Source organism: Haliotis rubra, unplaced genomic scaffold, assembly GCF_003918875.1.
Source record: "Haliotis rubra isolate DU_JTF1 unplaced genomic scaffold, ASM391887v1 Scf57, whole genome shotgun sequence".
NCBI classification, from domain to species: Eukaryota; Metazoa; Mollusca; class Gastropoda; order Lepetellida; family Haliotidae; genus Haliotis; species Haliotis rubra.
In genome coordinates, this window is record NW_025767268.1 from 1,103,110 (window position 1) to 1,119,913 (window position 16,804).

Genomic DNA, 16,804 nt, shown 5'->3' on the forward strand with positions numbered 1-16,804 from the left:
CAGAGAACGTGAGTGAGCTTTTAGTTTTACGCCGCTTTTAGCAATATTATAGCAATATCACGGCAGGGGACACCAGAAATGGGCTTTACACATTGTACCCAGGTGGGGAATCGAACCCGGGTCTGTGGCGTGACAAGCGAACGCTTTAACCACTAGACTACCCAACCGCCTCTTCAGCACAGAGATGATGTAATGACATTTGTGTACTCACATGGTAAGAAATTCAGCATGTTAACATATGCACACACAGTCACCAAGCAGACAAGAGTATCATAATTTTCCACAATATGTGATCATTATCCCATAACATTCATCTGGCTACCTGTTATCACTAGACGTATATAAAATCCACAAATGGATAACAAAACAAAACATACATAAACATCGGTTTAAGATGGGACTGTACAAAATGACCATCATATGCTGCAAAACAGATGAACCTAAAAATCATTTCACTGATTTCACCTTCCATACAAACATGGCCTTAACCTCTATGAGTCAGAACTTTAATTGTCAAAAATTGATAGATGAGATCAGAGATTTATCATTTCTTTCTGTACTTGGCAGGTGATGCTCCGTGATCTGTGTTGACGAGGAACGGTGTATCAAGGCCAGCAAATCCAGCACATATTCCACCTTCGTCTGTTCCCAGAACTTTGGTCCTTAGCATGTGGCCACACTGTGTGTTCATCTTCTCCTCTGTGGCCGACCTGGAAATACCAGTACACCATCAGTGCCAGACACAAGGACACCATCAGAGACAAAAACATTTTCCACCAGACACACACAAAATATTTACCATGAGACACACGAAAAATATTTAGCAACAGACACACTAAAAAAATATTTACCATCAGACACACTAAAAAATCAGAGACAAAAACATATTTTACCATCAGACACAACTGACAGAAAAAACAAAATAACGCCATCAGACAAGTACACAATCAGACACCAAAATATTTACTATTAGACACAACTGACAGAAAAAACAAAATAACGCCATCAGACAAGTACACAATCAGACACCAAAATATTTACTATTAGACACAAGTACAAAATACATAATATTTACCATCAGACACAACTGACATGACAGAAAACAAAATAACGTCATCAGACAAGTACACAATCAGACACCAAAATATTTACTATTAGACACAAGTACACAATCAGAGACAAAAACATAATATTTACCATCAGACACAACTACATCTATATCATCAGACAACTACAAGACAGGTACCAATGGCCAGTGGGAAGATACACATATACTACAGAACCCAGCTGATGTCAGTGTACCCTGAATTCACATGTGCAGGAAAGGCACTTACTCTTCTGAAAAATGAGTCCATGATATCCCCAGTCCTAAAATTACATCAGGCAACACGAACTGTGTTCCTAGGTTCAGGGGATATACCTACCCAATATACACTCCATATATCCCGAGTTCACTGATGACATCAGACAGGACGAAAGGTATCCCTGGCTTCAGAAGATAGTTTTTTTGTGCTTTTGGGAATATCCTCTCCATCAGGATGTACGCATTCCTCTCTTTGGACTTCTGGTGAGCCTCCAGGAATTCTCTGATGTCATCTCCATACAGGTTGTTTCCTGGCAACAGAGGACATATCACATACAGATTACCTACCACTAGGGGTGAAACAGTACACTTGAAGTTCGGTTCGGTGTGTATTGTGGCGCAGGACCCTCGGTTCGGTGTGTATTGTGGCGCAGGACCCTCGGTTCGGTGTGTATTGTGGCGCAGGACCCTCGGTTCGGTGTGTATTGTGGCGCAGGACCCTCGGTTCAGTGTGTATTGTGGCGCAGGACCCTCGGTTCAGTACAGAACCAAGAATGCAACAGAACTAAAATCACGACAAGCCCTTTTTTTCTTAAAAATAAAGTTACAACAAGAAGACAAAGTCATCAATATCCCCCGCAATGGCAAAATACTCTTCATGATTATGTCTACGAGTTATGATTATGTCAAATATTTAGGTGTGTATATAGAAAAGTGGAAGGAGAGTATTGAAAGGTTTTTAAAGTTCTGCTCCAGAAAGCAGCACTATCACCAATTTCAGGCTAAGTCAAACTTGTTGCCATGGAAATGCCAAAAATATTTTATTCAGAATTTCAAAACTACCAAAAGGCACAAGTACACCACCAGACCAATCTATGTGCCAAGTTTGGTGAAGAAATATTGAACGGTTTTAGAGTTCTGCTCTGGAAAAGAGCACTACCACTAATTTCAGTCAAAGTCGAACTTGTTGCCATGGAAACGCCAAAAATATTTAATTCAGAATTCCAAAACTACCAAAAGGCACCAGTACACCACCAGATCCATGTATGTGCCAAGTTTGGTGAAGAAATGTTGAACGGTTTTAGAGTTCTGCTCCGGAAAAGACAAATGTGCACGGACGGACGCACGCACGCACGGACGGAGTCCATTTTAATACCCCCCGCAAAACGCGTTGCGGGGGATAAAAAATTAGGTATGCGGTATATACAGAAAATATACTTTGATACTGAATCGAAAGCAAAATACTGCAGTTCAGCTAAAACAGTTGTGAACCGTTTCACACCTACAGACCAGAGACACAGTAAATATCACAGACACATCGCACATACAGAGGCAGAGATGCAAACCCTGAATCTAATGAAAGCAGAGTCATGCCTGGCTGGAAGTAAGACCTGAGCACCAAAGGTGCAAGTTGGGGGTGAGCTTGTGGTCAGCTCTGCCATTTTGTTTCACTTACATACAGGCTATGACATGCATTCTGAAAAACTTTGTGAAACTTCATCATCAATAACACCCAATATACACAATCGACACACAAAGATCACACATAAGCTTCTGAATGCTTTTACCAGTGTCCACTCAAATAAATCACCGGTGACTTACGAAATTGTATACCGTAAAAATAAATTCAGAATTTTTTCTCCAAAACCAGAGTTTCTTAAAGAGAAATCGGAGAGTGGATTTTGTATTTGAAAATCAGAGTAACTCCGTCAAACTCGGAGTTGTTGGCATCTCTGCAGAAGACACTTCAGACAGATATCACCAGGGCCAACCAATTTTAGGGTTTTTGTCTGACTTTCTGAAGCCATTTTAAAGACTTACCTCCCCCTTCTCTCTGTGGCTTGAGGACGTACATGTCTGGGTCAGTCTTCCCCAACTCCACGCCCTTGTCACCTTCTGGACCCTGGACATCATAGAAGTGATGCACTTGTGACACATGCATAAGATACTGAGATATCACATAGCATGTGTTATGTGGATGTGTTTTTGTTGATTATGTCACATTAAGTAACTTTTAGTTATTATGGGTCACAAAAGTATAAAGAGCTGAGTTTGGAGTTGAACTCACATCTTGTACTCAGGCTGTGTATTTTCACCTGTTAAGAGTGGGCTCGGGAGTTACCTCCCCTTTGTTTTACTTCCAGTTGTTGTAAGCTGAGAGTATTTTCTAGATGGTCCTCGTGTAGGGCTCTGAAGGGTACTCGAGTACCCGGCAACAGGTCTGGTATGGCAGGACTCGAGCCCAAATTCCAGGACACAACTACCCGACAAAGGGAAATAACTCTAAACTAAACGTGACCACGTGTGCAGTCATGGGTGAGAAAAGGTCGAACGCATGGGCCTATTTTGATCTTGACACTTCGAAACACAAAACCAAGGGTCGCCTTTGATCCATTATGCTGAGTTATGCAGGGAGCTCAACAAGCTCAATGAGCAAACATCTTAACATGAAATACAAGTCCGTCAGTGTGGACGATTCTTCCCAAAATCCAGTCAAAAAGCAAGACACGCTGACGCTGGGATATTTTGGGGGTTAGAACAGACAAAAAGCTTGACTCAAAAACATACGAGACACTCACATGCAAGGCCATGATGATGTGCGTTAGAGACCTCACACCTTTGAACCTTGTTAAAGGTAATGGTTTTCGTGATTTTTGTCACTCACTGAATCCCAGTTATATCGTACCATGTCCAAAGACACGCACAAAGTTCTCACTAAAATTTATACTATAATTTGCGGGTACTTGAGTCCGGGTGGGGTTTTATCCCCCTCGTACTCGAGTCCGATATTTGCTACCCGTCAGAGCCCTATCCTCATGTGGCATGTTTTTTGTTAGAATTCACTAGAACTGTTTATAAGGGTATTTAAGGTATGGTTGTTGAGATGTATGGAGGAACTACTTTCGATTTACACTCCTCTGTCTGCTAACATCGACATTTCAAGAGGCCTCGTCTACATTGAACTTTCAACAGCTGTCAACAATCTTCAATCAGTACATCTGATCTGTTTTATACTGTGAATATCAATACTTTGGTGAGTTAATATTTTAGATTTGTGACCCAATATTCTAGATTTGTGATCCAATAGTATTGTATTAGAAATCTGTACTGTCATTCTTTGTAACCTTGTTTATTCAATAAACAATTGAATATTATTGACTCATCTGTGTTATATTTTGCTGGTTTAAAGGGGACTCACAAGCATTTTATCTCAGTAATTTCTAAACCGTAACACATGTAATATAAGCATGTCATACCTGGACATCATATAGCTATATATCTGTGATATCCTATAATAAACGATTGATTTATGCAAGAAAAGTGTACACACCACTGACACTGACAGACTTAAAAAATCTCTTTAGTAAATCTCACTGTACGTCTCATGTAAAATTTCTCACCAAGTCTAAACTATGCTGCTTCACAAATGTAGCTCGGATTCTCTTCACTGCAGCTGGGTCTTTGATGAACTGTTCCACTGATCCAGGTAGGGCCAACTCTTGTTGAATTTTCTTTGTGCCAGCCAGTTGGTATTGGATGGAGGGACACTTGATAGCTAATGAATGTTCCAGCATCAGTCTAGCATCCCATTCCTAAAACAATGATCAGGTACTTACTGGGAGTTTGTCTGAATGGACTTATAATTTGCACACATTGTTTCAGGTCCCAAAGCATGCCCTCAAACAGTTGTCAGTTTTGTAAATCCTTTCACACGCCTCTCTGTATGTTTGTTTACTAATATTGATAAGTGTATTAAGTCAAATTCCAGCTATATCTGGAGTCTGGACCAGACAATCCAGTGATATATATCATGCTTCAAGCTGTCCCAGTATGATAAAACACAATCATCAAGTCTGACAACCTAATCCATTTAGTTACCTTACAACCAGCAGTTTGCTGACAAACTATTATTACCCAGAATCCACAAGGGTGTACTCCTGCCCTACACAAACACCAAACATCTGCTGTGTGAGGCCTTTAGCCCAGTATTAGAGACATGGCATACCTTATGTGTTGGGAAGGCATCCGGTTCATAGCCAGTCCGCAGATACACCACAGCCACTTCCTCTCCGTCACTATACATAATGAATAACACCTTACAGAACAGTAGAAACCTAACATATTGGATCATATTTAAATTTTACAAGACTATGACAAAACTTTGTTGAGGGACAATCTTTGTTTTAATACTTCTCTTACCTCCTTGAAACATCACAGAATGTTTTGCTGTGATATAACAAAAGATAGAATATTCTCCTGCATCATCTATTAGAGGCTATGGAAGAATAAGCTATGATACTCTTTCGCAAATTGGAATAACACATAAAAGATTTTTCCGCAATACATGCAGGAACACAGAAGTTCATGTAAACATAATTGTAGTTACAAAGAGGACTGAGCTGGCAAATCCATTCATGACATATATTTTCATTAATAAAATATGTTTAAATCAAACAAGACTGAACTCCGGCAGTGTGTTGAGAAAATCATCCTTATTATGTAAAGGTGAGCTACTATCCCAGAGTTCCAGATGCTTGATATTTGGCCCTGGAAGTTATCACTCACATTATCATTCGCTTGTCTTCTGTCAGAGAGGCATTGTTGTAGATGTCCAGGTACGTGCGACGTAGCACCCGGACCCCACGGTTTATTGAGTACGCCTTGAACTCCAGGGCACGTTGGTCAAAGATATTTCTCTCTGCTGCACTCACAACGAACAGCAGGACTGCCCTGGAAAATACAGCAGAACATGAACAGGCTAGAGGAAAGGTTGAGTTGGTAAAAGGTTGCTTTGAACATAATTTCTGTCAAATCACAGTGAACAGGAGGAAGGTTTGAAGTGATGTAGGCATCATATGTTTAACAGCTCGGTGAAACCAAAGACAGCTTTTGTTTATTACATTCGTTGTCATAAATGTCCATCCGCCTCACACCCCAGTGGCTTTGTGGTTCTTGTTAGAACAATCACTACATCCTGACACTACTACATATAAACATGAAACTAATCACAATCCTAAGATTGTGAAGGTGACTTACACTATCAAGTAGTCAAACAAGATATATGTTTTTATTATGACTTTGACCTATAACAACAATGTGACCAGACTTACTGTTTCCGGCCATACAGCTCCCAGGCCTTGACCATGCCATGAGCGAGTCCTAAAGCAGGATCGTTGTCTGGCACCTGGTACACAAAACATCACGCTGTTGACATGTCGTCTGTTGTCTATGTCATACGCAACTATTTTTTTTACATGGAATTTCTATCATACCAGTAATCTTTTTTCAGAAATAACAATATTATTTTGTGAAAAAGAAGTGCTACAGCACTGGAACTCTCAAGGATAAGGAGTCAACAGGTTGAAAAGGAACATTGAGCCAAAGTTACTGTCAGCATTAATGTTAAGATATATTCTGCATAAATAGTATAAACTAAGTTTACGGTGGCAGTTAAAGTGAGTGAGTGAGTTTAGTTTTACTCTGCTCTTAGCAATATTCCAGCTTTATCATGGCGGGGGACACCAGAAATGGGCTTCACATATTGTACCAATGTGGGGAATCGAACCCGGGTCTTCGGCGTGACGAACAAACACTTTAACCACTACGCTAAACCACCACCCCCACTGCAGATTGACTTGGACTAATCACAAATCATAATGTCCGCATATACATACCTCTCTCTCCAAGTCGTTGTCGTGAGAAGTTTTATTGACAATGGAAATCAGGAAGTAAAGTTATATAAAAAGCAAACAAACATCAATAGTATTTACCCGAGATAGTTAATACCACTTACGATGCAAAATCAGTTAGATCAGTCATCTGCTGGTGACAGGCAATATATAAATAGGAAGACACGTGATCACAACACTCCCTCGCAGTGCGGAGCAAATAGTATGGTTCTTCGTCGAAAACCCATACAAAATACCCGGATGTTACGAGCGGCGGATATGTGAGTTTATGTAATTCTGTTTTGCGCTATTCAAGCAACATCATGCCAGTCCATAAAATAGCTGTATCAGCAGTCTGACCATTTCATCCCTTGAGTGTACAAGTGTAAGTTGCTGGGCGCCTATTGTTATCATCCTACTAGAAGTATGGGTTACTATCCACCTCAATCGCCCCAAGAGGTTAAACACAAGTGTGTCCTACTTACCTCCTCTGCACTGTAATGCTTGCCTATCATATCCAGTGTAAACCTACAAAACAAAACTTAAGTAAATCACGAATGTAATATCAGTTTAAACCGATGAGGTTGCCATCCCTGCCTGAGATTAAATACCATGTCATTTTACAAGGTGAGTCTCACTTTGTCAATCCTTTATCAAAACAACCTCAGTGTTGTCCAAGATATTTTTATGGATTAAACTTCTTTATAATATCCCTCACGACGTTTCGAGACCATTCCAGGTCCCTTCATCAGGTGAACTGACAGTTGGGACTATGACTTAGAAAAAAAACACATTGTTCATTTCTGCACTAATCTCTCCTCAGTAAAATCCGTTTTTACCTTTTTTCCTTTATCCACTGAGACTGTAGTTTAACTTGGTTTAACAGATATTTCACACTTTCACATATTACCTACATATATTGTGGCTATAAATGTTTTTTTTCTATTTCCAACAGTACTTTAGGTTGAATTCAGTTGCATGAAATATTTGGAAGTATTTTTACCGATTTTGAGCGATATATATTTGGACCAATCATTCAGATGGTGTATATTCGTGTTTCAAAAAGACACTCACCTATGCATTAGAACAGTGGATGTGGTAAGACCGGCAAAACTCGCTGATATTGTGTTGAACTCAACCTGTTTGGGCTGAACATTGTCCAGATCCTTCACATCCAACATGAAGTCGTTCCTGAACAATCCTAAAGACAGGGGCTGGAAGCCACAAAAAATATATTTGCTTAATGGAAGCCATCAAAAGAAAAGTTCAACAAAAGACACTGGAATATATAGATGAAAGCATCAAATATGTCTACCAGTCAATCAAAGAGACTACTAGCCTGAAGACTAGATAACATCATCATTATCATGAACACTTCCTCTGACTCGTGCTAGACAAGGCAAGTCAGCTGAGAAAACAACTGAAAATAGAGCCTCTCTGTAACTCACCTGAATAATGAAAAAGATAGGGTACTAATAGGTGAGGTGAGGTGAAATTGGGTTTAACGTCGTGCTTGAGAATATTTCGCTCATATGACGGTGTGTATGTGTATGTGCGGGTGCTTGTACTAGCCCAGACTTAAGCTGGTTTTATAGTGCTAGCCCACTGAGATACCATGCTGCAGTGAAGCATGAATACCCCACTCAGACACATTATACTGACTCCGAGCCGACCAGTCCTTGTTGTACCCATTAATGCCGAGCGCCAGGCAGGGACCAACAAGTACCATATTTTAACGTCTTTTGGTATGACGCGGTCGGGGATCGAACCTGCGACCTTCCGCTCTCCGGGCGGACGCTCTAACCACTCCACCACGGAGGCGGCCAGGGTACTAATTGCTACATTACTGCAACAAGCATCTTGAGAGACAAGACAAAGCTGATACAGTAGATTGAAACAACATGAAAACAAACTATTTTTTTCAATATTGTCCACAATGCCATAGTGGACTGCTAAACATGATGTCTTGAACAACCTCGACATGTCTTCTAGCAACTGGAATGGACTGAAACTTTTGACCTTTTTACATTTTGTGTTCATATTGTTGGGAGTTGCAGGTTCCTTTTACTTTCACATTCGACTGCATTAACCTTGTGAATCTGATAGTGTTGCTACTGCATCACGATGTGCTACATTCTGTTTAACCTAGTTTTACCTTGTATTAATCAGTATTTGTACTTAAATATGTAAATATGTAGCTTAAACTAGTGTCACCTGGCATCATCAGCTGACACGATATCATATTGTGTAGTTCATATAGTCAAAATTGTCCTCTAAAACAATAACTAACATATGTTACCTTAATGATGAACTGTAAATTGAACAAACATAAAAACACAATTAACTTGTGCTTGGGATTAGTAATAAATATTCTTATATACATTCACAGTGAGGTTGGAACAGACATTTACATCAGCAGTGTGGGCACTTATTTACTGCACAGCTGGGACATACATGTACACATACATTAACAGAATATACAGAACACTCCATACCTGGGTGTAGCCTTCCTCCCTCACTTGTGTGTAAATCTTCCACAGGCCTTGTGTAAAGTCATCCACCTGTAAAACACTGAAATTAAAGGAAACAGATGACATGAGTGAATTTCATAGCAGCAACATTCCAGCTGAGTTGAGTGAGTGAGTGAAGGAGTGAGTGAGTGAGTGAAGGAGTGAGTGAGTGAGTGAAGGAGTGAGTGAAGGAGTAAGAGAGTGAGTACATAATTAAAACAAGTGTAGAAGTGAGCACAGCTCACATAACCCCGCTTCCCACTTTGGGACATGGAAATGACTGATATTGATATATATAATGTGACAAGGATCAGCAGCTCACAAGACTTTCTCTTTGACTCTACTAAACTTTATATACATGTTAGATAATAGTTTTGGCATGTACTGATTACCATCAAAATAGTCTAGCCAATCACAAAAGCTGTTATAATTTATGGAAACTAGATTTTTTTGTGTTTTCTATCAAGACTTTGACGGAGATGGATAAACCTGACATACAATTGAACTTGACTGTCTCATGTTGCACACAATGAAGTGGATGTAGATGAAGATTGCTATTTTTTAGCACATGGCATATCTGTGGGTCATGATTAACTTGTGTATTAAGTTTGGTTAACCAAGCATGTATAGTTTTATGATGATATGCCGTGGTCAGGTAACCATCAAACACATTTTGCATGTACCTAGCATGAACCTAGCATGTAAACTTTAAGAGATATGCTCCAGGCAAAACCATCAAACACATTTGGCACTAAGTTATGTTTCAATGGAAACAGCAAAAAATAAAATTCATATCTGGATCTAAACCCCGAAAGGCACATCTAGGGATCATGCTTGATATGTGTAACAAGTTTGATGAAGCTAGCATGTATAGTTTGGAAGATCTGCTCCGGACAAGATGACATCCTCATAGTCACAGCCTAAGTTGTGTTTCCATGGAAACAGAAAAAAACAAAATTCTGAAAAAACTTTGAAATAGCAAAAGGCACATCAATGGGTAATGATTAACATGTGTGTGAAGTTTGGTGAACCTAGCATGTAAACTTTAAGAGATATGCTCCGGACAAGGTTTTGGGACGGACGGAAGGACGGACAGAATGAACACTATATACCCCCGTTACTTCGTGAGCGGGGGTATAATAAAAGCAAAACCCACACTCCTAACCCGAACGCGGTATTATGGTTTATTAGCCACGTGGTCAACGTATGGGTAGTTGCATACTAATCTCGTACGTCACACGAGTGTCGTATCGCGTTGACCTGTGTCGTAACGACTTGACCTGAGATTATAATGATTTGATTGGATAACCGATGACCTCTCAGTTAGGTCACGTTCTGACTTAACTATTTTTTCATTCTTAACAAACACGTGAATTCATTCATTCTACAACTTAAATGCATTGTGGGAATGTAAACATTGCGAACGTCGCCGTGTCGCTGTTTAATTGTGAGTCGAACTGAGACATTATATCCGTCGAAAAACATAAACGCAATGTTTCCACCAGTGATGTTAGCCGAGTGAAGCAGTTGCAAACCAAGAAACGGGGTGCTACGGAGTAGTTTACTGTAGGAGGCTGTACGAGGCGATGACAACTGACATGCATCATGACGTCGGTTACCAAGGCAGTGACGTCATTACAGTGTGACGTCATGCAAATCTTGTACTACAGTACAAAACTCTTCTGCAACCTTTTTATGAAACCGGTTTCGGTTTGAAACAAAACAATAACAAAAATACGCTATTTTGTCAATTTAATGCATGTAAGAAGTGGGTAATAAATAAAATACCACACTCAGTCTCATTACATACGAATTATACGAAACTCGTGACCTTCCTATGTTATCTGACCTCGCTTTCGCTCGGTCAGGTACCATAGGAAGGACACTCATTTCATATAATTCGTATGTAATGAGACCGAGTGTAGTATTCTCTATATATCAAGTGATGCTACAAGTACAACATCCTTATGTTGTCATTCCCACTTTCAGGCTTAGACCCCCAAATCTCTTCCTGAGATTCCCTGGGATCGAGACACAAAATACGACATGGAAACGACAGGCCAGCGATGTGCTTAATGAAACGCTAACCAGAATGGATATTACAAATGTTTACCGAGCTAACATATAGTGCTCAATGGTCAATTGTTTAAGTTAAGCCTTTGTGGTTTTTTGACAGGTATATTTAAGAATCAGCGGTCAGACTGGACATACAGCTGGATACAAATTATTTTAAGGTTTTGTGGAGATAGGCCTGACATCTCGCATTAGGATAGACTAGTTGAGTTTCTGTCGTTTAGTACAGTTTATGGTGTGACGAAAGATAATAAACTCTAACCAATAATGATAGTTTGTTCTTACTTCTTCAGGGCCTTTTCCAGGAAGTTGTGATCATGGGCTACTTTATGGATGAGTGTGTTGAAATCCAGCATGCAGTCCACGGCCTCCTGGAAGCAAGTCCGGGGCACCACGCTGGGAAACAGGGTAAAGGGGGCACACTCAGCCAGCACAGATCCCTCTTCTCCCTGAACGGACTTCAAGCTGATACCTAGGGATGGAGTGAATGAGTGAGTGAGGGTTTGTGAAGTAGTCGCAATGTGAAAACAACATCATAGCAGCCTGAAAACTGAAACTGACCTGTACAAGTCAAGTCAGTATGACTTTAAGCAATATTCCAGCAATATTACTGCCGAGGATTTATGTTCCAAACAATTACAACAAGCATTGTCACTAAGGTGACATAATCCCCCCCGCAGCAAATTATCAAATCAAACTTATAAAGTAATGAAAGTTTATGATGAAGTTAAATGTCAACAAAAACATTATCTTGCTCATTAGTTGTTCAAACACACACATATTTTCAAGACTGACTTTGACCTTGACATGAATGTCATAGTGTATGAAATATGCAAAACTAGTACTAAAGAAATTTCTTATTGAAAAACATTCAAGGGAGGTCTTGAAAGTCTATGAAGAGAATCCAGTGAACCGTTCTTAAAATATCTTGCTGACAATTCAGGTTTACATTCTAAAATCTTCATAGTGTCGTCGTGACCCTACAAATTATGTGAAGGTCACCAAAATTGACTGGGCCCTGGGCCTTCCCTAGATGAAGATTGGTGTCAAATATGAAGAAAATCCACTGAATATTGTTTGAGATATCTTGCCGACAAGCATAACATGTAGCTTAACATGCTGAAATCTTCAAAGTGTCTCTGTGACCTTGAAAATTAAGTGAAGGTCACCAAAATCGACTGGGCCCTGCGCCTTCCCTTGATGAAGCTTGGTGTCAAATGTGAAGAAACTCCAGTGAATGGTTCTTGAGGTATCTTGCTGACAAGCATAACATGTAGTTTAATATGGTGAAATCTTCAAAGTGTCTCTGTGACCTTGAAAATTAAGTGAAGGTCACCAAAAGTGACTGGGCCCTGCGCCTTCCCTGGATAAAGCTTGGGGTTGAATATGAAGAAAATCCAGGAAATGGTTCTTGAGATAGCTTTACATGCAGGTTTACATGCTGAAATCTTCAAAGTGTCGCCATGACCTTGATAATTATGAGAAGGTCACCAAAATCGACTGGGCCCTGGGCCTTCCCGAGATAAAGCTTGGTATTGAATATGAAGAAAATGCAGTGAACGGTTCTTGAGATAGCTTAACATGCAGGCAAAACGTGAAAGTCCCCTTGTGACCTTGAAATGAAGGTCAAGGTCACCAAACCTGACTTGGGCCTTTCTTATAGTGTGATGAACCTAGGTACCAAATATGAAAAGAATCTAGTGAACGGTTCTTAAGATATTCCAATTAGTACGTACGTACGTNACGGAGCCTAATACTATATCCCCCGCTTAGCGTATATCGACTTATCCGACATCGGCCTAACTGGGCCTTCAGTGGGATGCGTAATAGGATATCCAGAAAAGCATGTTTACTAGTAAAATCGGACAAAGCTTAGAAAAAATATGAATAGCTGCTGAAAAGAATAGATCAGACTATAAATTGCAATTAGGTCGCTGAGCCAGGTATGACAACGGACCCTCGATTCATTTGGCATGATATGCACGTGCTGCCCACAGGCACAAGGGATCATCTCAAACATATTTTATGCTTTTCATGTGTATCGAATATGTCTCTATTGATTATCTTATCTTATAGTTTTCATAGCTGATATCTCTATCCCCCATCCCGAACCCAACCACCTGCAACACCAGTCCTGGGTTTGCTTTTGAGACGACCCCTCCTACCTGTTTCTTTTTATAGTGATAGTGAGACTCCATGGTAGCTAACTTCCTTAATAGTTTCAGTATTAAAGTTATCATTTTTTACATCTGCTATCGTCTATAATGAAGCTAAGTCTAATTTCAAAATGATCATTTAAAAAGTGTCATTTGTAATACAATATCATCCCACACTAATTTGCATAAAGCCATGGTCTGCTCTAAATAAGTCGCATTGGACTTCTGAAAAAAAACGCATTTCTCATTTCTGCACTAATCTCCCCTCAGTAAAGTCCTTTTTCTACATTTCCTATCTCCCTCCCACTGATACTGTAGTTAAACAGAACTTAGTTTTACAGATATTTCACACTTTCACATATCAACTACATAAATTGTAGATATAAATGTGAAAAAACAGTTTTTTCTATTTCCGACAGTACTTTAGGCTACTCCACCACATGTCAAACCAGTGGTTGATAGCATCAGCACCTCTTCATCATCTAACAGTGTAATGACACCTGGGAACTGATGAGACTGGAGTATGGAGAGGGATCTACATTGGAAGTTTAACTAATTACCTGTTGCTAACCTATTCATGAGGACCTCCCTTTTCATAGGGTTTTTTTCAATCAGGTGTTCTGACTGTTTTAAAATGTCACATCTTCAAAAGCATTACATTGTGTTTTATAACAAAAACATTTTGTAATATTTTCTTCACAATGTGTGAGGATAATTTAACAAAGTCTTGTAGTAGACTAATGTACAAAGAAGCATGAGATATATTTTCCAAATTTGCAATGTATTCCTTTCATATTGTACATGACAATATTTATCAGTACATTTAGTTGTACAACTTTAAATCTGCAAAGGTGTAAAGAGTCAAATTACAGTCAAATTTTACAACACTGCAATGAGTGAAGTCCTACTTCAAAGCAAATATATCCCAAATTTCAATACATTTCAAAACACAGGTGTCTATGTCATGGTTATTAATGGATCTTTAAATATGTCTGTAAGAAAAAATGGGGTATGTGAGGGTTGTTGGTCATAGCTTGATGTAAATTCCAAGAATGCTGTAACAGCCTGTATGATATGTTTCACTGCCTACATACTTCTGGCACATCAAATTTCATCATGCAGAATATTGGCAGAGTAATGAGTAAATATGACATTTTTTATGAAGTCACCAAGGCTTTACTTAGCTGTAGTTTTCATACCTTTTGTGATTAGTTAAACATATTTACACAATGAATACAAAGATGCGAGTATATACCTGTTGAGAGAGCAAAGTCTCTTGCTTTGTCCAACACTTCATGAAGCCTGTTTTTATCAACCGCGAACTTGCTCCCTAAACAGTCCACCATAGTTGCACTTCTTTATCTGAAGTGAAGAAACAAACATCATGATACTCAGGTGTTCAAAGATTTGGGGGTATTATTAGCGGAAGTGTATGCTCTCAAAAATCATGTTTTTGCTTAATGAAACAAACATAATTTTACAATGAGTTATACACACATTTTTTTCACATTGAAAAGCTCAAAACAAGCATTCACATTGCTCAGAGTGAAACAGGCTAGAGCTAAGCTCTTTGGGTTTAATGTAATTGATGCCAATATAAACTTGTCTCCTATCACGTCCCAGCACAAAGGGTATCCATAGTGAAATTAATACCCCAAACCTGCATTATAATGGAAACTGTAAGCAGCAGTATAGATGGAATGTGCATCCTTTAATTCATAAACCTTCACCTCAAGGAAATACCAGATGTACAACAATGTCGACATATGACATCACTATCAGCAGGGTATGAAACTCCCAAAATTTTCAGCCAGACCACAGGGCTGGTTAAATGTAAAACTTGCCAGCCCTGACCAAAACTTACCTGCCCACAAAAATACTAATTTACTGAGTATAATTAAATTAAAACTGATGAATAACTTCATATACATGTCTAAATTTTAACCCGACCGGGCAGGGGAATTGGAGAATCTGGCAGTCCGTGTTGAATATAACCTGTCAGGCATATTTGAACGCTGCTATCTGTTCAGCTGACATGAGAATAAGGGATTTTATTAAGGAACTTTTGCTGTTTGATGGTTTGTATTACTCATAATGTGACATATAAGTAATCATAAACACTCTGACAATCTGCGTTATTTGGTTCTATGGTTTTCACTGTAACCCTGGGAAATGCTGACAATTAAGTACCAGCACATGTGTTCGCATCATCCATGCATTATACTGGATGGAAACTATAAATAGTTCAAATAAATGGTAAATAAGCTCAGCGCAGTCGACCTTGCCCTTGGCAATAAGCTCGGTGCAGCCAAGCTTGCCCTTGGCAATAAGCTCAGTGCAGTCACTTGTGTTTTGTAGATATCAGTGCACTCTACTCTTACTCTCGTACAAAGGCACATTGTAGTCTCCCTTTCTTATGTGACTAGGCTCTTTGTAGCCGCCCCTTCTTTGTGAATAGGATCAGTGCACTTACGATATTTGTTTTGTCTATGGAACTACAAGGTAAATACACTCCATGAAGATCCGGTTTAGAATTGGTCTTCAGCAACCCATGCTTGTCATAAAAACTAATAATGGGATCGGATGGTCAGGCTTGCTGACTTTGTTGACACATGTCATCGCATCCCAATTGCATAGATCGATGTTCATGCTGTTGATCACTGGATTGTCTGTTTAAGACTCGTTGATATAATCCCTCACAAACTCCCTAATTGGAACCTAATTTTTTATGTGTGCCAAGAACTTGCAAAAGATTGTTCTCATTTCCAACTCTAAAGATGGCGAAATGTTATGCTATTGGTAAGTTCAAATATTCTACATTGCCTAAATCAGAGACCATATAATAGATCTATTTTATGGTCTCTGCCTAAATGCGCCTGATCGGAACAGAAATCAAAGATCTAAAAACAGAACTGGGGGAAAACCTAGACTAACCTGAAGATCGGAAAGGCACGTAAGATCAGTGAAACAGAGCCACAGCCTCCAGTCAGACTCTGAGCCTAAAGTGCACGCTGGATTAAAACTACAATTTTACCGAACGCACCTTCTAGATGTACCGTACAATCGTCAGCCTCTCCTAAAACCATAAACAAT

The 16,804-nt window shown here is 39.5% G+C and overlaps 1 protein-coding gene across 3 annotated transcripts in view; it reads right to left on the reverse strand.

The window, feature by feature from the left end:
• Window positions 1-249: 249 nt before the first annotated feature.
• LOC124254242 (glutathione synthetase-like) overlaps window positions 250-16,804 on the reverse strand; it is a 37,452-nt gene continuing 20,897 nt past the window's right edge. For all 3 annotated transcript variants that reach the window (XM_046688148.1, XM_046688149.1, XM_046688147.1), the window contains exons 2-13: window positions 14,967-15,073; window positions 11,841-12,027; window positions 9,468-9,543; window positions 8,047-8,186; window positions 7,458-7,500; window positions 6,415-6,488; window positions 5,870-6,034; window positions 5,310-5,379; window positions 4,705-4,896; window positions 3,125-3,206; window positions 1,425-1,614; window positions 250-710 (exon numbers count right to left, since the gene is read on the reverse strand). In XM_046688148.1, coding sequence (XP_046544104.1) covers window positions 545-710; window positions 1,425-1,614; window positions 3,125-3,206; window positions 4,705-4,896; window positions 5,310-5,379; window positions 5,870-6,034; window positions 6,415-6,488; window positions 7,458-7,500; window positions 8,047-8,186; window positions 9,468-9,543; window positions 11,841-12,027; window positions 14,967-15,057 — 1,476 coding nt within the window. In that variant the 5' untranslated portion in view covers window positions 15,058-15,073 and the 3' untranslated portion in view covers window positions 250-544. The remainder of the gene's footprint in view (window positions 711-1,424; window positions 1,615-3,124; window positions 3,207-4,704; window positions 4,897-5,309; window positions 5,380-5,869; window positions 6,035-6,414; window positions 6,489-7,457; window positions 7,501-8,046; window positions 8,187-9,467; window positions 9,544-11,840; window positions 12,028-14,966; window positions 15,074-16,804) is intronic.